Source organism: Platichthys flesus, chromosome 17 (genome assembly GCF_949316205.1).
Source record: "Platichthys flesus chromosome 17, fPlaFle2.1, whole genome shotgun sequence".
Lineage (NCBI taxonomy): Eukaryota > Metazoa > Chordata > Actinopteri > Pleuronectiformes > Pleuronectidae > Platichthys > Platichthys flesus.
The window spans coordinates 15,198,953-15,221,899 of NC_084961.1; the positions used below are offsets into that span (position 1 = coordinate 15,198,953).

Consider the following 22,947-nt stretch of genomic DNA (forward strand, 5'->3'; position numbering starts at 1 on the left):
CCAGCCTTAAGTCCTAGTCATAACAAATGTGCCATCTTAGGCGACTCTGGTTACAACGGCATCAGGGCATCAAGTCTTTGTCTCTCATTATGGTCGTGATCCAAACCAACGGCCAGAACACAGAAACTGAGCGGAACGAGGAAAAACAAGCACAGTCAAATAAACAGGAGAACTGTGTGAAGGAGAGGAGAGGACGTTGAAGTGCAATGGAGAAGGGTTGAGAACAGTAAAGAGCTGTAACGTACTAGACAGTAAAGCAGAGAAGGTTAGAGCTGAGTAAAGAGGAGTCAAGCAAAGAAGAATGGAGTTGATTCTAGTACAGTGATAGCTATGAGAGTCCTGGCCTGTTCACACACATGTGAATATTTCAGTGATGAACCTACACCTCACGCTCACTTCCAATCTATGAGAGCAAGGAGGAGAATGAAACAGTGGCCTTTCTCTTCCAGTAGAGTCGAGAAGTGTTGAGAAGAGTTGAGCATAGTCGAGTAATGTAGAGTCGATTAAAGTAGAGTAGAGCAGAGTAGAGACCAGTAGAGTTAAGTCAGGCCTAGTAGAGTAGAGTAGAGAAAGTAGAGAAGAGTCACCTAAAGTAGAGCAGAGTGCAGTAGAGCAGAGCAGAGTCCGTTAGTGTGGAGCAGAGTACAGTAGAGCAGAGCATAGGAGTGTAGAGCATAGTACAGTAGAGTACAGTGGAGTACAGTAGAGCAGAGCAGAGTAGAGTAGAGCAGAGCATAGGAGTGTAGAGCATAGTACAGTAGAGTACAGTGGAGTACAGTAGAGCAGAGCAGAGTAGAGTAGAGTAGAACAGAACACAGTACAGTAGAGTAGAGTGAAGCAGAGTATAGCACAGTAGAGTAGAGTACAGTAGTGTAGAGTAGAGTCAAGCAGAGTAAAGTACAGTATAGTAGAGCAGAGTAGAGTACAGTAGAGTAGACCAGTGTACAGTAGAGTAGAGCAGAGTAAAGTACAGTAGAGTATAGCACAGTAGAGTAGAGTAGAGTAGAGCAGACTTGTGGGAGTACAGTACAGAGCAGTAAATTACAGTCCCAGGAGCAGCTTGTGTTTTGGTACAGCTCTCTGTAAACAGGCAGCTGAACACACTGTGTGTCGTCCAGGATGTTCAGTTCATTTGTCTGTGTGGGGTGACGGCAGGGTGGAGTGAGCTCTGGCTTCTGCCTACTGTCAGCACGTTACCGCCACGCTGGGAAGCGCCGGCCACGGCAAACCACCAAATCTGAGCTCCCATAGTGAAATGATTAGTCCAATCTAATTAATCGCTACGCGTCGCCTCATCTCCATCTCTCAGAATGCACACACACACACACACACACACACACACACACACACACACACACACACACACACACACACACACACACACACACACACACACACACACAGTGTTGTGTTCTGCACGCCTCATTCCCAGGGAAAAGACACACTGTTCAGAGGCATTCCTAAAGCAATCCATTTAGGTTTGATTTCAGTTCAATTACTGGACTGTTGGAGTGGAGATCCGTTGAATGAACTCTACTTGGAAATTCCATTACTACTGAAAAAAGGCATTCAAGTCCATAATTTGAATGGGAATAGTGTAGTGGAGGAGAGAGCGGCCGACATTAACCCTCAATATTTCCCTTGGAATGAGATGGAGTAACCGTCCCCAGTCGGCCGCGCTTCTTGTCAAACAGGGAAATCATTAAGGCTCTGCCTCAACAGAAAACTGCAGAGCCACACACAGGAAGACATCTGCTACGTTTGAGACCACAAACAGCAAACTGTCAACAACTATCTAACCCCACAACCTCCCTCTGTGTGTGTGTGTGTACGTGTGAGTGTGTGTGCGTAGGTGTGTACATGTGTGTGTTTGCACACGCTTGGGCAGCACTGTGACTGCAAGAACAACAGATAAGCATTAACACATCTCAGTGGCAGTGTGAGCGACCATAAATTACAACCTCCTGACGATAAGAGGCCCCTGTCACAGCTACCCCTCTGCAAAAAATGTTGGCACTCAAAACGCAATTTTTCCCCCCCACAGATTGAGAACAAATAACTTTTTTGCGAGTAAAAAGGATAAGAAATTGATAAATGACAGAGCGTCTTCATAGAACTTTACAATTTGGCACCAATTATTGAGAAACAAAGAAAAAAAGGGTAGAACAGCTTCTCGTGTTACTAATCCTAACCCCAATTTATTTATTTATTAGTGGAAATATTTATCTTAATATGTGTTTAATTTCATTATTTGCTGTCTGGGTTGCTGAGCTGAGCCTGTCTGCCTACATGCACCCTGCCTATGCTCTCACTGCAAATGAAGCACAATCTTCAGCTGGAGATACACACACAGCCGGAGCAGAGACACTATAGTACGAAGTTGTCGAGCGAGAGAAGTCGTCTTCTAGCAGTTCACGTTCATGTGTTTCTGTATCGGTTGCATATTTTCAAAGTGTAGCCTGCTCTTGCTATCTTTTCCAGGATTACCAACCCTAGCTTTAATGGACTGATAACATTTCATATACAATCTATAGCTGCAAAACTACATAGAAACCAAACTCGTTTAGGTTAAGCAAAACAACATGCTGCAAAAACAAAAACTCCCCCATGAGCGAAGAACATATTGCATTTCCAATTAAATTTCAAATTTGTGTCACTCATCTTGAAATGAGGCACGATCAGTTATCATCTCATCGTCTAATTTTATTGAAGAAAAAATAGAGAATAAACAGTCTGCTACTTTTTGCAGTGTACAGTATGTGCTATAGGGTAATATGCATTGGAGCAGAACAGAAAGCTCCCGGACAGGGGAGCGCAAACGTTCTGTCACTGATAAGAGCTGATGTAGATCCGAGACAATGGGCAGTTAATGGAGCCGTATCTTTATCCAGGAGAGGAACAATGACTTCAGCAACTTTTTTAATATCACGGTTTGGAAAAAAAATCAAAAAGGGGGAATTTATTTGGAGTCGTCTTTTTTTCTCTCTCAGGATGTGACTCGTTCTTCCTTTTTCATCGCACACACAAACGTTCACACACACAAACCACCCATTGAGAGCCCTTATATTTGAGTTTATCCATTATCCATATCCATCAGCATCAATCACTCACCCCGTAACTGCTCCCCATCCACAGACACACACACTTGAACGCACGCGCACACACACACACACCCAGAAACACAGAAACTCAGATACACTCCACTGCCGGCAAATAGACTATCAGTGTGGTTTTTACAGCCGTGTCTGAGGCACTGACACCTCCACTCACGGTCTATTGATTTTGTTGTCTTATCCTAATGAGCCTTGCGTCATCCATCACTGCTCTGCTGTTAGCACTCATGCAGCCTGGACGGAGGGGAGGACTGAACCGAGGAGGGACGGGGACTCTCACCTCGCCACCGGGCATATATCAATGAGAGTCTCCTGGAACCTGTTTTTGAGGTGCATCGTCGGTAATAAAAACGGGGGCCGCACATCTGTTTGAGATATGTGATGTGAGGGCCGCAGAATGGGATAAGTGCACGCTGACATGATTTCTGTCCCCTTAGCCGATGACTTCTGACCCTGCAGGCTCTTGCCTTTAACACTTGCTGCCTTGTGTCGGGGAAGTGCTTTCAGGCTGTGTGCGAGTGTGTGTGACTGCAGCCATGAGTGTGTGTGTGTGTGTGTGTGTGTGTGTGTGTGTGTTCTGCAATCTCAAGTGCAGGTGTTGACTACGGTGATGATGGGGATGTTGGAAGGCAGCTCGCACCCATTACTCACTTACACCTTTTGGAGCACAGACTGGAGATGAAACACTTCCCTGTCCTGTAGCTCCACCGCTCCATCCATCTGTTCCTCCACTCAGCCGTTATGGAGTTTGTCGCAGCTGCTCTCGGTCCTTTCTCCGGCTCCAAATGGTGTTTTGATGTTGCTCCTCCACTCTGTGTTGATGCTTTTAGAAACATCCGTCCGTCTCTATCAACATGCCTGTTATGGAAGGGCTTGTATGTAACGCCAACGTTTGAATGAAATACCCTCCACTGTATAGTGGTCAATTTTGATTATGGTCTGTGTGGAGTAGCCCTATTCTATTATTGATTTTCAAGCCCACAACAAATCTAATATATTCAAAGAGGTGATCAAATCTTTATACAGCCCATAGAGACTTTATTATATATAGGCTTTGTCCGACTTTCTATGTCCTACATCTTCAATTTTATGTCCTATGGTCGTAGCTGTAGAGTGGTTTACATCATTCCTCCTCCTCTAGCCGGGCATGTAGGTGGGCTACACCATGGACGGGTTGCCGGCGCATCATAGGGCCTGGGTAAGCTGGAAAGTCGAGAAATTGGGAAAACCCCTGGAACATTCAGTCAAGCGGTGGCGTTCGGGTCGAACATGCAGGAGGCAAGACACACCAGATAAGTTCTGCTGCGTAAATCACGTTATTATGTTTGCATCAACACGGCTGTAGCCACTAAGCCCCAGAAGCAGTCACTCACATTGCCTTTCTCTCTTGACCTTTTCTCCGGCGTCTTCTATGTGTATGGAACCTCTTCCTTTAATTATTTGTTTTCAGTTTTGCGTCCATCCTGTGTTACAGATGTTTTTTACTCGAGGACTGAGAAGAGAAACTCCGGAGATAGTCCGAAGGAACTAACCCCCGACACGTGCGTTCTTAAATACAGCCCCTCTGGATAATGTCATTGCATGTCTGAAAACAACTATACAGAGGAAAACATTTAACTCATCCACTGTACCTGGAGAAAACCCACACAGACACGGGGAGAGCATGCGACTCCCCACAGAGAGACCCAGCTGAACCAAGAGTAGAAACAAGTTAAACAACACCCATGTGCCCGTCATGTCGGCAGCTGTTCACGTGCACTTCTGCAAGAAATTTAAATCGAGGCCTTAAAGTCCCTGCAATGCAACAGCCTACCTGTGTTTTTGTACACATGGAGTCCCTGCTCCCAGCCACGACAGAAATACTGTATCTAAATACTGTATCTACTGTGGGGTCCATAAGTATGAGACCACTTTCCCCTCCACTGCCTGTGTTTTTCTTCCGTCCTCCAGCTAAAGTCACCAAACGGAGGACTGGGTCTGTCTTTTTTTCAATCTTGAACTGGAAGTCTTAGATTGCAGGGCCCCATCATTACACAGTCCATCACTCCAGGGAGCGAATGTTCTCCAAAAAAGAACTCATCCTTGATGAGAGAATAATTGCGCGGGATGATAAAAATAATATCTAAAGACAGAAAATACCCTTCGTCTTCAGGGGGCACTTTGGTTAAAAATTATACGTCTAATCTTATTAAACTCTGAGTGTTGCTACTATTTACCGGTGTTAAAGAGGATAAGCTTCTTATGAACTGGTGGGGAATGAATTGAAACTGTGTCGTGAGAGTATCTCTCAATGTCACTCAACATAGAAGCAAAGCGTTCGCCTCCCAGGCCGTGCACGCACATCACACACCAGCACAAGCCAAATACTATAGTTGACTGTGTGTATAAAAAGATTTCACACATGCGGGCGCCGTCATGTGACTTTCTGCTCGCCACAAAAACAGTTTGTGACTCTCCCGTAACATTAGCAGGCAGGGTGTCATGCGCCCGCAGGCTACCACACAAATAAATGCCAACACACACACTTTCAAGGAACACAAACGCAGGCAAGCACAAACACTTACGCACAGATACACAATCGCGCGCACACAGCCACCAAAGATCCCAGCAGGCTGAGGGAGCCATGCCCTGACCTCTGGTTCCCAGTCAAAGGGGTGCTGTTCAGCAGCACACAAGAGAACCACTGATCTCCTGTGTTCCTCTTGTAAATTTTGCTCTTTCTCCTCAGGGCTCAGAAGAGGCCTGTGTTGTTTTGTGAAAAGGAAGGGGAGGATAAGGGAGGAGTGGTGAGGCGAGAGAACAGAGGAGTGAAGCCACAGCCTGTGTGCGACTGCTAAATCACTGTGTCTGCATGAAGGCTGGGATTGTGTGTGTGTGTGTCTCTTTGTGCATGCGTGTGTGTGTATGTGTGTGACCCTCTACAGTATGTGCGTATAAAAAAGAGCAGAGAACAAGGGACCTTTAGTCTGGGATGAAAACATAGACCCATGTAACAGGCCAAATAAGATTAACTGGTCTAATGGACACACTTATTTTCATTATTCTGCATCGCTGCTGCAGCCCGGAGTGGACGGGCTCGTTTCTACCAGTGTCCCCGCGGCAAGGACGTCCTGATAAAGGAGTCCTCTCTCCGTCCTCTCCTCGTTTCCAAGAACTCACTCATTCATCCTCCCATTTTGCCGTATTAAAATGTTATCACAACAGGATCTGCCATCTGTCTTGATCATTTATTCAAAGTGCACACCGAAGCCACTTATTTTATTTGAGACCGTGCTGGTGCTGTGATGTGTCCATGAAACTTAATAAAAAAAAATCCTTTCCTTATGACAGATGGGAATGTAGATCCGCGCGACGCGGCTTAATGAGCATAAATAAATCAGTGATATTGAGGGAGGAGCCACTTACGTAGCCCTCCTCCCCCGCTTTAATCTTGCCTTTCTCATTAACGCAGGCGTAAATATGTAAATGAGATGAGACAGCACGGAAATATACAAGCCTATTACGCAATTAACATGACTGCTTGATTAAGTAATATACAGAGACTTTATAATATCTTCAAGCACGCGTGTGTATGTCCTCTCACATTAAAACTCATTTATTGTGTGAGTAATTGTCTTCAGCGCAACCTCCACCACTTCCGCGCTGTATTTTTTATTTCTGATTCAAAAAATGTTCCTTGGGTTTATGCACTCATTGATCCACAGTTTAACCTTCAACCGCACACAAGGCCCAGAAGCCAGATGTCAGACTTCCGACAGCCCAGATGAGCAGCGTGATGCAAACTCATCGGGATCAACAACATAACCCTATAATGTTCCATCTAATCCAATTGTCCTCCTCATTACCTAAGAGCCCGATAACGTCTAAATCTGTGCAATAATTGCAGATGCAGATGATGATCAGGCGGAATGCAAAGAGAATGACAGGGAAGGGTATCGCCAGTTTGACATGATTACAGCACCGGCCTCCAGGGACCCATATCTTGATTTAGATTAAACTATGCTCATCAAATGGAAAGCACCCATCTTTAACACCGTCGTAAATCAGCTGCTGCGTATAAATCTGATCTTCCGTCGAGTCCATGAACAGAGTCCATGAGGGGGATGATTAAATGAAGAAAGACAGAATGAGAGAAAAATCTAAATCCAGTGTCGATCAGAGACTAAACGTGGAATGACACCGAGCAAATATTTGGATACTGAAAACATCTTGATATGCCTGTACTGGAAAGATGTGTACGAAATGGTGCTTCTGTGAAAATGTACAAATATAGCACCACTTCCACATGAAATCAATTAGGAGATATGGTATTCATAATGGTTAAAAATACAGATCTGTGTCGTTATACTCACACAGGCAAATTTCACGTTATTTCAGTAAAAAAATGTAAGCAATAAATACAAGACTCCTTATGTACTTACTTATTAGATCTTTTCATCAGTCATTAACATCAAGACCACTAAACCTAACTGCCAGTTACTGTAACTGTGAACCAAACACATGGGTTCCCCTTGTCATAAACTCGTGAATTGAGTTTGAATTAATCGTATTGAAAATAATGAAGCTATGAGATTTTCCCGATCGAGGAGATTTCCAAAGAAAAATCTGCCTTTATCTTTTCAGAAACGTTTTTTTTTACGAAAGGGAATGAAGTGAACCTCTAACATGAATCCTATTAGTTTCTCTAAGCTGAACATGTTGCACCGACTGGGGCTCCGGGTGAACTTTTTTATGTCAAACAGACCTCTAGCAAGAGGCTGGTGCTTGCCACCACCGGCTCACAGACATCGATCAAACTCGGTGATTCCGAATGACGAGGAAACACCGAAGGAGACCCAACACTGACGGGGAGCCTTGACAGAGAACGCTAGAGACAGCGCAGCTTTCCTTCAGGGAAGCCTGCGCAGGGGGACGACTTCAACTTGGACGGACAGAGAGACGGATGATGATCACATGAGAATGTTCCTTCACACACAACACATTAGCAGCGTGTCCACAGAGAAGCGAGTGTGGCCGGCACGACAAATCCTCGCTGACTGATCAGAACACAATGCCGGGTACTGTTTGGTGGAAAAAAATTAAAAAAGAACAAACTGGAGAAAACGGAGGGATTGGACAGTATGTTCTGCAACTCTGAATCGATGCTAACAGGCCTGGAATCAGCCCCCAACACGGTGGAGTGTATGTACTGGTGGCATGAGACCACCTACACTCCCCCAGTCAACGGCACGGCTGCGGCAGCATTGAGACAGACAGTTGTGTCTCCACCTCCCCGTCAACATCAGGCTCTCTCGATCCCCCTCGTCTCTCCATCTTGCACTCTGTTGCTCTCTCAAGGAAAATAACACGTTTCAGGAGGTGTCAGGCAATCAATATAGTGATGAGGGCTGTTGTTTTGAGGGGTGATATACTACACGCACAGCAACACAAGAGTGATGACTACTATCCATGGGCACTGTAACACTCATGAATTATACTTTATTGGCTGCACTTCGTCAGATATACGACTCTCCTGCCTCCCCGTGCGTATTCCGCCGCCGACAAGGTTTGATACATGCATGAGCACACACACGTACGCCCATACAGACTCATGTAGAAAGAAAAGAACACTGATCACACAACGTTCTCTAAAATCCCCAACCATGACCCGAGGCTCGACACCGAGTTGAGAGGGGAAAAAAACACAGATGAAAGCTTTTTGAAAATAACAGAACAAGACATTTTCAAATCAATAGTTGTTTCTCTTTTTTTTTCCATCTTGAGCAGTGCTTGATGACCCACGCCATTAGAGCAGACTGGGAGGCGCGGCGGCGACGTGCTCGATATGCGCCGCGCGGCATGAACAATGCCGGGGCTGATTGTAAGAGCTCCACACGCTCCTGGGGGGGTTAATAAAGGGGATTGTTCTGTGTTTTTCTCTTTACTCATTTATGTTCAGCTAGGTGGAGGTCAGATGTACTGTCCCTGAAGCCATACAGTAGGGTGTGGGTTTTCAGCTGGATGAAACTCAGTGGCCTTGACCGGAGAACACACGGAGAGCAGCATGAATACACATTCTCTGCTTCACCGGCTAAATCAATCTTTAACACACAGTCCTGCTGCCTTCTAAGAAATAAAGAAACCACCGACCACATGGCGCATGAACGCACCGTGTGCGTGCCAACATGTGTGTTCATGTACATTTTAACACAACAACGCACACACCACTTAAATGTTAAAGGGATATTTTTTTACAGCAGGTTGAGAGGGTGAAACTTACTCCTTAGTTGTACTTACAGCAGCAGCATAAAACACACACACGCACACACACACACACACACACAGACCCACACAACAGTTTGTACTCTGGTCATGGCATATTTGTATTCCCTCTCCCTCTACACTAAACTTAACCATTCAAAATAAATGCCTAAGCCTAATCCTTACCCAAACCTAACCCTCATGCTAACCCTAAAACCAAGTTTTCACCCTGAAACAGACCATTAAAAGTAGGTCCGAAAATGGGGACAACAACAAACACACACACACAGGTTTGGCTTAATATTGATTTCTACAACAATTCTCATTGTATTCTTAGCCATCACAACTAAATGCCTAGCCGCACCTTACCCTGACTCTAACTTCAGCCTAAAATCAATTCTTAATCCAAAAGGCCCCCCCCCCCCACACACACACACACACACAGAACACACGCACTCATTGTGGTTCACTCAGGCATGAGCGAGCACCTGGCTGCAGGTGACGTGAGGCTGTAGACGGCTTCCCAGGTCTGATTTGGCCACAAGCTCCTCGATCGCACACAAAGCGCCTCAGCTCCGCACGGCCCCGACACTCGGCCGCTCCGAGCAGCCAGTTCACTCACTGCGCCGGCTTGGCTGAGAGAGTTGGTTAATGACATGACAGAGGAGCTCCATGCAAATAGCCCACATCTGTCACAGCAGCCGCTCCACTCCATATATTTATTTGCTGATCCTACTTAATATTTCTGCATATTACCGGCTGTTTGTTGGAGGCGGACAGTGATGCATGTTCCTGCATGACGCCGTACAAAAGAAAGCAATCTCCTGCAACCCTCACTTCCACTCCCGCTGCTTCTTCTAAATGCATATTTTGTGCTGGCTTTGCAGCCCGCTGAAGGTCAGCGGAAAGTGAGGCCCCCTTTATTGTGGAAATAGTAGAAACACATTTGGCGGAGTTAATGTGTGCTGCATTTATCACCGACACAATAAGGAAAGGCTAGATAATATATCTCATGCAATGTGGAGGGAATACATTACGGAGGGCTGTTTTGATGACTGCATCTTGGTGGTATCTGGGGGGGGGGTTATTTAGGTTTATCTTGTATCACGGGGACATTCAGATTCCGACTATCCAAGGTGCCCGCTGACTTAGTTTAAGCTCATTTCAACATGTAAATGCACATGTTTATATACCGACATTAAACTTGAATAACTCGCTCTTATCTTGAGAATAGGAGCTGGTCAGATATGAAAAATCCTCCCGAGACAACCTATTTGGCATTTAACTGTCAGTCTGCTGCGACTTCTTCTCCCCCCCCCGTATGCGGGGGTGGGGTCAAACGTCGACGAGGCTGGTTTTTTCCTGTCTCTGATCCGGTGTCAGCCTTCAGAAATGATCCCTCACCGACACGGGGCTGTCTCAGGTGCCCCCAGCGCTGACTGACAGGCCTTGGAAGTGGGGAACTGCTTTAGCCCGACGTTCAGTCAGGCTGCCTGCTCGCTGACACATCCAGACAGATAGATCACTGAGGACCAATGACAGCTCGTTATTGCTAGAGATGATAGAAGCTCACCATAGGGATTTGTATCAAAGCAGGAATGTTTGTGTGCGTGCGTGTGTGTATACGTGTGTGTCTGCTGACTTGCATAGCGGCATTAGATGAGAGGTGAAGACACGGGGTATGAGGACTGCCACAGGTTTCCTAACATGAAAAGGGGAAAAGGGGTCCCTGCCATCCAACAAGTTTTTTAAACTCAAAAACATCATGACTCCTTTTCCTTGCCGTATAAGTTCTCGGCAAAACCTGATCTTGTTGAGTTACAAATATCTATCTCTGTTTGCTTGATGTTCATGGCTGCGAATATTATATTTGCGAAACAGTGGCAACTAGACTGAAATCGAATCACTTGGTCCTTGGCTCCAATCCTAACTGTTTGTCCTCATAATGTGCGCAGACCCTGGAAGGAAAATCATATTAAGCATCACCGATGAAAACAGAGCCCCACTGACACGTGTCAACCAAGAAAGAATGAAGCAAATCGGACTTGATGCTTGTTTGAAGGGAGAAAACTGCAAGATAACATAAATTTAAGATTATCAAAAATGCCCAGCCTGCTCCATGTTAGTGGATTGGACATGGAAAAAACTTAAAAGACAAGGTAAACGTCAGATACTTTTTTCTTGAAGATAATTTCTGTCATTTTAGGAAGTTCTTATCAAACTCATGTATATGATGTATGCATTTCAGGAGGACGTGGAGACACATTGTCCATCTTTATTAACAGTTTGTGATTTACTTCTTTATATACTGCCACCTAGTGGCCAGAAAATCAATTTCATCTTTGGCTGTGTCCGAAATCACTATATACTGTAGTGCACTATATAGTGATTTTTCCATATTGTAGTGATTTCCGTTTTTTTTTTTTAAGTCTCTATAGTGCACTCATTGTTTCTCACAATGCAGCCTGAAAAACAAGTTTACAACTGAGCAACACATACCATCATGCATTGTGCTCAGGGCGGAGAGACGAGGGAAGAGACGGCAGCAGGAACAGCCCGAACTGTCGTACAAATGAAAATATGAGCAGTGCAGCGCATCACAGCACAAACTGCAGCAAACTATTTTATTTCTACATTTGAAGATGTTCATCCATCTTGGCTGATCCGATCACAACTGGACAGCTCTAGGTACAGGGGTGTGGACGTATTGAGCCGTCATTTAAGATCCCGTCACACAAAGCCCATTTGAGTATGATCATTCTCTAACTGTGTGATATTACTGACATCATCGGACTCAACGGTTCCATAATGAACTGAGAGTATTATTATTGTTTCGGAGTGTTTCCAATATATTGACTTGTTTGTTGCCACTGACATGATATCAACATAGGCCGACACATATTGACGTTCTATTTTTTATACTATTTCAAATGAGATGAGAACTCATTTCATAGTAGAGCTGCACACAGCCCATTGATTTGCTCAACCCCCCCCCCCCTCTCTCTCTCTCTCTCTCTCTCTCTCTCTCTCTCTCTCACTCTTTCACACACACACACACACACACACACACACACACGCTCACACACAATCACAACAGTGGACACATCTGTACAGTCAAACCACGAAAACAACACTACTCGGTCTTTGTGAGCAGAATTGATGCTTGTGTTTATTTTCGTATTCAGTTGGGTAAGACTGTAACCAGCATAAATGAGTCTAAGTAGCTGGATGAATTAGCCTCACTCTGTCCAAAAGTAACAAAAATCTGCGCGTCATTAAACACCATGATTTTAATGCTAACCATGTTAAGCAGTATTTGCCATCTCATTTCATGGCTATATGCTAAGCTAGGACAAATGCCTGCAGCCGGTAGCTTCAAATTTGTGTGCAGGCAGAATTTGTTCATCTTGCATGAAAGCAAATAATCACTCTTCCTAAACAGTTTGCCTTTTAATAACTTTGCCTTCTTGTATTTGCAAGGGTGTTACAGCTGCATGCACCTTTTTTCATTGGACCTGTCAGGACGTATTATATCACAAACCCTGTGGTGAACTTCCCATCAGTCCTTTTTCATCTCAGTGCAAATGTATTTTCAATGCCTCAGCATGTGTGTCTGTTTGAGGCGTGTCTGGGTCTTATTTAACATGTTGTTCACATCGTCCATTCTCCTTAGTGCAATTTGATGACAATGCCTTAATGTAGGCTACAGTGTGTGCTTGTGTGTGTGTGTGTGTGTGTGTAGGATGACACATCGTCATCACCGTCACGATGCCATAAAACTGTCAATCCCGGCTACAATCAGCCCTTTTCATGGGAAGGCCACAGTGAAATGAAGCGTTCATGCTCAGACAGTGGGGCCTATTGATCTCAGCTATGTAATCTGCAATGACTTCTGTGTTATTATTTCTTCTTTTCGACTCTGTGACCCAGATACAACATTAAAACACTTATGTGTGTGACTTTTGGGGATGATGTGCCTCTTTTTAAATCAGCAGTTATGCCACACAGGTTATTCAACATGCTAGGCCAATGGGAGGGTCACATCCTAGAGTGTGTTTGTGCCTGCCTGTGTTGTCTTTGTGTGTCTAGTGGTGTGTGTTCATAAAAAAATTAGCTTTTTCCGGTGTCACGAATTATTTTCACTTACCAGCTTAGGATCAAGAGAGATGAACACCAGAGGACAGTGGAGGAGTGGTGAGTCATGTACTATCTGAATCTGTGATAAATATATAACCACTGAGAGAGAGAGAGAGACAGAGAGAGAGACAGAGAGAGAGAGAGAGAGAGAGAGAGAGAGAGAGAGAGAGAGAGAGAGCCCTGCTGTTGGATTGAGTGAGTGATGTGACAGTAACCAGATCCTCCATGAATTTGCCTCTTTTCACAATAACCCCAGCTGACTCAGTTGTGCTTGAAAACTGTTTCAGAACCATGCTGCAATAATTTCACCACCTCATCATATCCAGATTATATCTCATTTTGTATCTAACATCTCATCTGGTCTTTACAGTACATCCATTAGTTGTCCCAGAGCAGAGTGCCCGGTGGGTACCTCCTGGGGAAATCAAGTGAGTGTGTGTGAGGACATGAGTCTGTCTGGAACTTGTTAGGGAGCACAATGAACAGAAAAAGAAAAAGCGTGTATTTATATCTCACTTGAATACAAAGGGGGGAAAAAATGGGGAGATAATAAGGGAGCACTGTTAAGGCGTAACTTGCACAGACCCTCTAATTGCTTCTTTGGAGTTCCCCAGCAGGAGGTCTCCATGCCGCCCGGGTACTCAGTGTGGACGATCGATTGGCTTAGAGGTCCATGGGCACTGGCCCAGTTAGCCAGGATCAACATGAGTGCTCGGGAATATGAGGTGAGTCCAAGTGACTGAGCGTCGCCTGGCCAAACACAGCAGCTCTAGATATGTAGGAACACTCTGTGCTTATAAATCACTCCGTGCATACTGTATCGTACCACTCGCAAAATACTCCCAGCTCAAAGAGACACTTCAGCTTTGAAGTATTGGATATTTTACAATATCATATTTACATTTCACCCGGGTTTACTGCATTAAAAACTCCTTTTACGTTCCTCTCGTCTCATCACTGTACAGTAGTGCTAAGTGCACAGAAATACATTTATATGTTGCAGTTAGACAGAGATGCCTCTGCAGCCATGAGGGAAAGTCCATAGCAAGGATTTGACCTGTGTCCGTGTCATCGTGGAAAGGAATGAAACAGGGAAACAACCTCAGATTACAGGAAGTCATATGAACAGCATAATGGAGGGAAATTAAGTTTGCATATCAAACATCTTCTTACAGGGACTGCAGATGAAGACTGGCCTGTGTGGCACATTTACATGTTGGACTCATGGACACTTTAAGATTGGTGCAGATACTTAAATTATTATCAATATATCTATTCACATATAAATTAAAGCATATTTATGAACGTAAATGAATATGCATATGAATTTGATTGAAATGTATTTATTAAACATTAATAACAAGTTAATATTTTGCTAAACTATTACACAGATTGACTATCAACAATGTCAAACAACTGAATTGAGTGAAATTGCCTCTCAGATAGTTAGTTTTTATGCAAATTGCCTGTGACCCAAAGTGCACAGTTCCACCACAATAGTAATCATTTGTACAGAGAGGTAATTTCCAGGAGGAGTTTCGACACATATCAGAGCTCACGGAGGTCACAGAGAGGAATACGCTTCAGGTGACTTGAATGCAAACACAGAGCTAAGGGGAAATGAGGCGTACATTTTACCCCCCCGATTGTGGTTTGACTCTGTTCACAAAGGTCAATATATTGTATAAAATAAAAAAGAAACACAGGAGTATGGGAAAAAACTGTCATCAACAAACAGCATTCCAGTGATTTGGCTGTCCCTGCCCAGAGGAGAATTTAATGTTAATCCAATCCTATTACTTGATGTAATGCATTATTTCAAAAACAATTGATAAGCTGTTGTGGCTACAAAATGTCCTTCAGTTTCTATGACTTAACATTTAGCCTTAGGGCACAATTTGGCCTTATTGTGTTGCTGCTCTTTTGAACCGTAACTGCTTGTTAATTGACTGTGAATGATGTCCCTGCTGCCGTAGCTGCTGTGCTCTCTCCATCCGGGTTTGTACGTTTCTCCTTCAGATGTATTTAAAGGGGGAAATTCACACTCTCACACAGTCTCTTCACAGGACCAGGGAGTTCTTAAGAAAAGAAAAGTTGTGTAGAAAATTCAGTGGCTCTAGAGACTCAAGTGATGTCACATGAGACACGAGTCAGTCAATTTGAGTTAGAGAGAAGTGAGTTTATAAGAGCACTGTATCCAAATCCTGCTACGGCAAGACAGCAGAATCTCAAGGGGGCGTTCACACCAAGTCAAAGCAAAACGGCAAATGGTGCAACTATCCCATCGGCTCCTTGCCGCTGGGTGACGCAAATTCTTTCTTTGCTTCAGATTAAATAATTGAACTCAAATTCATGTGATGTAATATCGTGTAAACCAATCAGCGTTGAGAATTAAACTCACTGCAGACCAGACCTGGCACTAACCCGAGCTAGACACTCATCAAACCGGCCTCAGACGGCTCTAGAAACGTCGGTCAACCGGACGCAATTTCAACATGCTAAGTCCAGGTGGAGTTCCCGTCATGACGACCTTTACTGCACGAACACAAACACTAACACCAGACCTGATTGATTCGTCAGCGCTCATCAACAAGTGGCCTTACTGGCATTTAAACCCCCGTCAGTTATTCACACATTTTCTATATGTTGCAAACAGAGTTTAGCCGCGGCCAGTTGTGAGTCATTAAGGTCAGTGGACAGCGACGACACTGTAATTACCGTAACGTGTGAACTGCTGTCGAACTCGGGGTATAATCCGCCTGCAGCTGATGATTTGCAAACAGCTCTGGCCTGAATGGCTGAACAATCCTGGTGGCCAGACTTCACTGGACCTCTTTCTACAGAGCAGTGTCCTTCAGTAAGGGGCCTGTGACAGCAGCAAGCTACAGTGGCTTGAATCCCGAATTCATCAGATCCATGATTACGATATGTTTAGTGAAAACACACGTTTAACTCTTATTCAGTGTTTGTAATGTTCAGTCATTGGAGTGTGTGTACCGTAATTTCCGGACTATAGAGCGCACCTATATATATAGTCCGCACCTGCTTGATTTTAAAAGAAAAAATAATTTGTATATTGTACATAAATAAGCTGCAGGTGTCCCCGTTGAAACATGAGATATTAACGCGGCAAGATGACACAGGAAAGATTTTTTTTAACTTTTAATTAAATAAATGACGGTAGCATCCACAACTACGAGTCAGTTCTTCATGCTGCCATCTCCAGCGTCTCACCATTGATTCATTGATGGTGAGCGTACGTGCAGCAGCTCTATTTCCTTCTTCGACAGCCAGACGGATCACTTTTAACTTTGAGGCCGCATCATATGCATTTCTTCGTGTCTTTTCCTTGATGAGGGTGCGTGCACGAAGCGCAAAATGGGTGATCTGAAGAATTAAGTGTGAGTAAGTTTGCCGAAACAGTTTCATTGTTCCACTCTGACCTGTTCGGTAATTTCATTGGTCTGACATGACTCGTACTCACACAACATGTGGCGCCCTACCCACAATTCTCAGGTGCACAACGTCACACACACAACAACTTTCTTAGAGGGGCAGGCCATACCTGCGACACTATGAGAACACTTCATCTCTGAGTCGCATCACTCTGATGGCGCGTGTGCGACTCCATTTCTCCGCATCCGAGCATGTTTGGCATCACTTGGGAAATGGGGCTGTCAGGCGTGCAGAAATCGTGGCTTTAAATATAAATACTGCTGATGTCCCGTATTTCAGGTGAACAAATAACAGCCAGCTTATACAGCGCTGGTCCCAGCTCCGCACTCCGCATCAGATTAGTCAAGTTTAAGACTCTCAGTTGGGAACTGAGTCCCATCATCCCTTTCAGGTTTGTTTTTGTGCGCAGTTTCAATTGCACCGGGACGAGACCACCACCCATGTGCTTGTGTGTGTTCATGTACGTCTGTAATGCTCATCAGTATTCATCTGCTCGGAATATGCATTTTCAGAATGGGGCGGTCGTCTGGCTGTGAAGGTAAGATAACACGAATATTGCACCTTTTTGAAAGAGACTGAAAGGGGGACAAATCTTTAAGCACTTGACCCTCTGCCCCGCTAAAGAAAATAGCTAAGTATGTAATTTAAAAGTGTGAAACGTGATTGCATGTTTTTTTTGCCGTAAACCCACTCGCAAAACCATTTTGAGATTTTCCCCATGCCTAGATAAGGAGACTTTGAAGAAGCAATTTCATGTGATGTTAGTCCAAATCCATTCCCCCGGAGCCTTTAAGCTGGGGCTGAAATCGCGCTGGTGTGAGGAGTTTGTGTCTTACTGATCGGCTAAGCCCCTGTGCCTCTTTAGCTGCCACTATTCACCGCGGCGCTCCCTTATTCGGGCACACTTTAGCCTCACAAGAGTCAAGAGTCAGGGCGGTAAGTGACAGAAGAGACAGGTGGAGAGTTAAGCGCGAGGTGATGAAAGGCCTCGTGCCACTAAGACACTTTCTAAGGAGAAAGACTGGAATCACACGAGTAGCCTCTACCCGTCAGCAAACAAATCAGAAAGCATAAAAGACGAGGAGGAGGAAAACGAAAAACGAAAAAATCCAGACAATTGAATCAGCATCAGAAGCAGCCATGCACATTACATATTCCATATGGTCCAATAACATTTGTTGATCCCTCGCTCTGAATTGTGCTCAGATCTCTGCACATGTCCCTCGCAGGAGCTTCCCGTAGTTTTAATTACCAGCACGTCTGCTGCCAGAAGAACATCATGCCTGTTCAGCTCCGGCTTCCTTTGTAGAGAGACTACACACACTCTGAGATTCTCTCCAAAACTCTCACTTTCTGCTGCCCTTGTCCTCCTCATCGTGTTTTCTGAAACCTCTCTCGGTTTCCTCTTGTCTTTCTTTCTGATGACACGATACAAATAAGAAATGAAAAAATAAAGCCGTGAAGGCAAAAGTGCGTGAAACAGAGTTACAAAACTGGATTGCAGAACGGTTGCACGAGAAACAAACATCAACGGAACTCGACGGCGGCGGCAACAGTCACAGATCATCATCTGCAGCTGCTTCCAGATTACATTTATCTCAAATCACACTGTTCAAAGCAGAGAAGAAGAAGAAGAAGAAGAAGAAGAAGAAGAAGAAGAAGAAGAAGAAGAAGAAGAAGAAGAAGGGTGGAGGAGGAAAGGAGACAGAAATAGCAAATGATATTATGTGTTATTTGTTGTGTCTTCACTGTTAGGCCAACAGCAGAGAGAGGGAGGAGCTCAGATGGTTAACTGAGGTCAGAGAGTGTGTGAGTGTGTGAGTGTGTGAGAGAGGGAGAGAGAGAGAAAGAGAGAGAGAGCGAGAGCGTGTGTGTCCTCTACAGACACTAATGCCAGCACATCCGCCTTGGGGAGGAAACATAACAGTAAACCTGATGAACTCAAGTTATCTAATCCTTACTGGAACACACACACACACACACACACACACACACACACACACACACACACACACACACACACACACACACACACACACACACACACACACACACACACACACACACACACACACACACACACACACACACACACACACACACACACACACACCTCTACCTTCGATAAGAATGCTCCTCATCAGTAGAACACAGTGCTAATGAATCTTTCATTTCTATCTGAGCCCAGCGATTATGACACTGAGGCGAAGACCAGAGAATTAGTGTCAATAATTGATGATTTTCCAGCGGAGCAGAGTCTCCAAACGGGGCTGCGGTTCAGAGGGCTGCTGACCGGGTAGACGGAACTAGACGGTATAAGCGACCGGTGGCGGGGGCACACAGACTGCGGTGACGCTCAGTTCACCTTTTTCCAAGTTGAAACCCGTGAAGGCGAGGGCTCGCTCCAGTCTACAGTAGCTCTGTTATGATGCATCTTCTTAGTCATGTTAAAAAACAAACAAAACACTAGCCCTGAGAACTTGGGAGGGAGGGAGAGAGAGAGAGAGAGTGTGTGTGTGTGTGTGTGTGTGTGTATGGGGGGGGTATGGCTTTCATTTGCACGGTCAGAACACTGAAGTTCAGTAATTGGATGGACATACGTACCATAACTCAAGCCGCGTTTACCTCTCCACCGCGCGCCCTCAGGCAAGGTCTGAGCATAGATTAGCAGAACTGTCTACAGAACCCTGCACTCATCTGCTGCACGTCAGGGCTTTTAATGTGAAATCCAATAGTTTCAGGGTCAACTGATTTCTGACAACATGGCTGGATGTATTATTCAATGCCGGTGGAGGTTCGGCTAGCAGGAGGCTGGACATGGAACAACAGGCAGGGACAACAATCCAATGCACGTCCTTCAAAGTTACAAAGGGCTGAAGTACACAGTCTAAAACAACAACTGTGTATTTCTTTTTTGTCGGCTTGGTGAGGCATTATGCAACAGATTGAAACTTCTAGTCAATCCACAGAGCAGTGCCGTGGCTGCAAGCTGGAAGCTGCATTTGAGGGGGAAAGAAAGAGTAAAAGTTGGTGTGTGACCCCGGCAGGGTCACGCTGAAGTGCGGCTGAACTGATCCCGTTGCTGCTCACCCATAAGGTCTCAACATTTTATCTTTATTGCTGTCAGGTTCAATCAGGTCTCTTGCGAATTGGGTCACCACCCCCCCCCCCCCCCTCTTCTCTTCCTTCCCCGCCCCGTCTCTCCATCTCCATCCTTCACTCTGAGCCGCCGTCGCTTCCCCCCCCCCCCCCCCCCCGCGACACAAAGAGGTCCTCAGCGAGACGTAAACCATGCTGTTAATTAAAAGATTCCTCAGTGGGCATCTGTGCAGTAATCTGCGTTCGCTGCATCCCAGTCGCACATGGATCATTTGACTAACGCACAACTACCCATGCATTAATGAATGTATAATCACCCATATACAAAAAAGTGCTCTGGGAAGAGAGGGATGAAAGAAAAAGGGGGGGAGAAGAGATTGATTGTTAATAGTTTTATGACTGATAAACAAAGCAATCGATCAATCCGCGTGTGTAGCTGGAGAGGCACTTACATGGGTTCCTGGACGGCTGGGAATAATTTGTCGTCTCCCAGTGTTAACCTCGCCGAGCGTGGAGGAATGGGATTAATTGTGAGATGGGTGAGAGGGATGGGAGGATTTCGTCTTCGCCATGCAGAAATGATTAACACTGCAGTTAGGCTGCACCACAAACATAACAGCTGCAGTAAACGTCTGAACGGATATGAATGATTTGGTCCGTGCGTGTGTGTAAAATTATGTTACATGGAGATGTAGAGGGGACACAGGATGTGTAACGATTGTGCGTTTGAAAAAGTGTGATCTATCTGAAAAAGTTATCTTGTCCTGACTCCGCGAAGAGGAGGTGACAAACAATACGAAACATACAACTTTATGGGGGGGGTTTGAATATTTTCCACAAAGTACACTGCACACTGTTTTGGGTATCGGCCTGAAACTGTCCCAGCAGAGGCCAGATCATGCAACCATCTGCAACATCCCATCTGGGATAGTCTATCATAAATGTTGATTTGGCCAAGAACACACATCCTCTGAACACAGAGCGCGCTGCCAACGTGAGCCGTTGCCAAGATGAGGGAAAACATTCGCACAGTTTTCACAGATAATTGTAAAACGTCATCATTAGGAGAAGAGAAGTTTGCCAGAATCAGCCAAATCGGCATCAGACAGCGGGAAAAACTTTTGTCAGGGGGGCGGCCGAGCGGTCCACAGAGCTCAACAGCTCAACTGGTAGAGGACCCGAGCTTGTGTGTGGTGCGAAAACATTTTATGTATATAAGGCTGAAGATCCTTATTACCTCTTTAAGATCAAAAGTAGTGGGACAGTTTCTTAAATGTGGGTAAACTCACCCAAAAGAAGGCAAATGACCGCTTTCCCATTGTCAGTGGAGGAGTATGTCTTTCTGTTCCTTTTTCCCTGGTCAGTCTTATTCCACGTCACACACACCCCGGACACGGAGAAGCTCTCTCACCTTGCTCCCCTGTCAGTGTTGCATCCTGCAGGATACAAAGAACAAATCGGTGTTACACCGAAAATGTAAAACACAAAAAGGACAGAAACTTTTTTTTCAGAAGTTTAATGTGACATTAATAACATTGCGCTGGTGCCACGTCAGTGTCTAGACCATATATATATATATATATATATATATATATATAAAGGCTAGATGTCTCAGCCTACGGAGTCGAACGTACGCACATGGTGGCCATCTTGCCACAGGCGGCTCGCTCACCCGTAATATTGTCCGGCAATGCGGACGAGACATCTAGCCTTTATATATATATCTATGGTCAGAAGAAGAAGAAGAAGAAGAAGAAGAGGAAGAAGAAGAAGAAGAAGAAGAAGAAGAAGAAGAAGAAGAAGAAGAAGAAGAAGAAGAAGAAAGAATTAGCGCAATTACCTGGCTATCATGTTTCCATTCCTGCTGATCGGAGCTAGAGCCTGTGTCTAATGCAGAGTCATTTCCCATCCATTCCCACAGCAGACAGAAGCCCAATGTTAGCCGGGTGCTGGTGGGTTTTGACCAGTGGAAAAGGGGCTTTATATTCTGTAAGAGAAGAAGAGTTCAGATGTCATTAGGTCAGTATGACGTGATCTTGATTAACTTCAAGCAGCTTGACTGAAAAGTCTGCAGTGTGCAGCTGGGAACAGTCCTCACTCGTACATTCTCTGATATTAGCATGGTTAGGTTGCAGGTATTGTTCACATTCATTATATTTGTCCCGATATACTCTACATTATCTCCTTATCTCCAGTAGATGATGGTACATTGTTCCAGTAACACTGAGCAGGTTGTTCTGCAATTAGCTGCACACACTGTCTACCACTGTGCAGCCTGATTCAGTGGAAAATAAGATATTAAAGTGGCCCGTGGCCGAGGATAATCTAATCTTATGTCCCTTCAGAAGCAACTGTTCAAGGAATGAGGAAACCAGGAACTAAACTCAAGGAGAAAGTCCCTTCAGCGCATTCCCGGGCTGCATCTTCACATTTCATTTCTACAGAGTTAAGTTCTTGTCCACGGTCGCACAACTGTGATGTAATTACTGGATACAAGGGAGGGATGCAGCGGCAGAATATAAAGGCTGTGAGTTTAACTGTGCCATGTTTTCTGCTGTAGCGAGTAACTGCATTGACATCTGTCGCATTTAAAAAATGTTGATGCACTGCTGTATTCAGATATTTCAATCACAACACGTTCTACCGTAGGAGATAAAGGGTGATCAACGATTAGTGTTTCCAAGATCGAGAATCATGAACCCATTCACTCCAGATCAGTCATCTGTAGTTGTGTTAGAATGTTGTTCTTCCTCCTGACACATCCAGGCTCCACACCAGTCACTCTCATGTATTATATGATCTACTAAAAGCAACACAAAAAAAATCTCCCCTATCAAAAAGGGTTTTATGGAACCAACTGTATGTTATATTCCATTGTAAAGCTTATGTTACACACGTACTG

At 44.8% G+C, this 22,947-nt stretch overlaps 1 protein-coding gene across 1 annotated transcript in view; it reads right to left on the reverse strand.

Annotated features, from left to right (window-relative positions):
- The window catches only part of nrsn1l (neurensin 1-like), a 62,209-nt gene extending 39,770 nt beyond the window's left edge, over nucleotides 1-22,439 (reverse strand). Inside the window, exons 1-2 of the mRNA XM_062409210.1 lie at nucleotides 21,886-22,439; nucleotides 21,335-21,481 (exon numbers count right to left, since the gene is read on the reverse strand). Of these exons, the coding sequence (XP_062265194.1) occupies nucleotides 21,335-21,364 (30 nt within the window). The 5' untranslated portion in view covers nucleotides 21,365-21,481; nucleotides 21,886-22,439. The remainder of the gene's footprint in view (nucleotides 1-21,334; nucleotides 21,482-21,885) is intronic.
- Nucleotides 22,440-22,947: the final 508 nt, after the last annotated feature.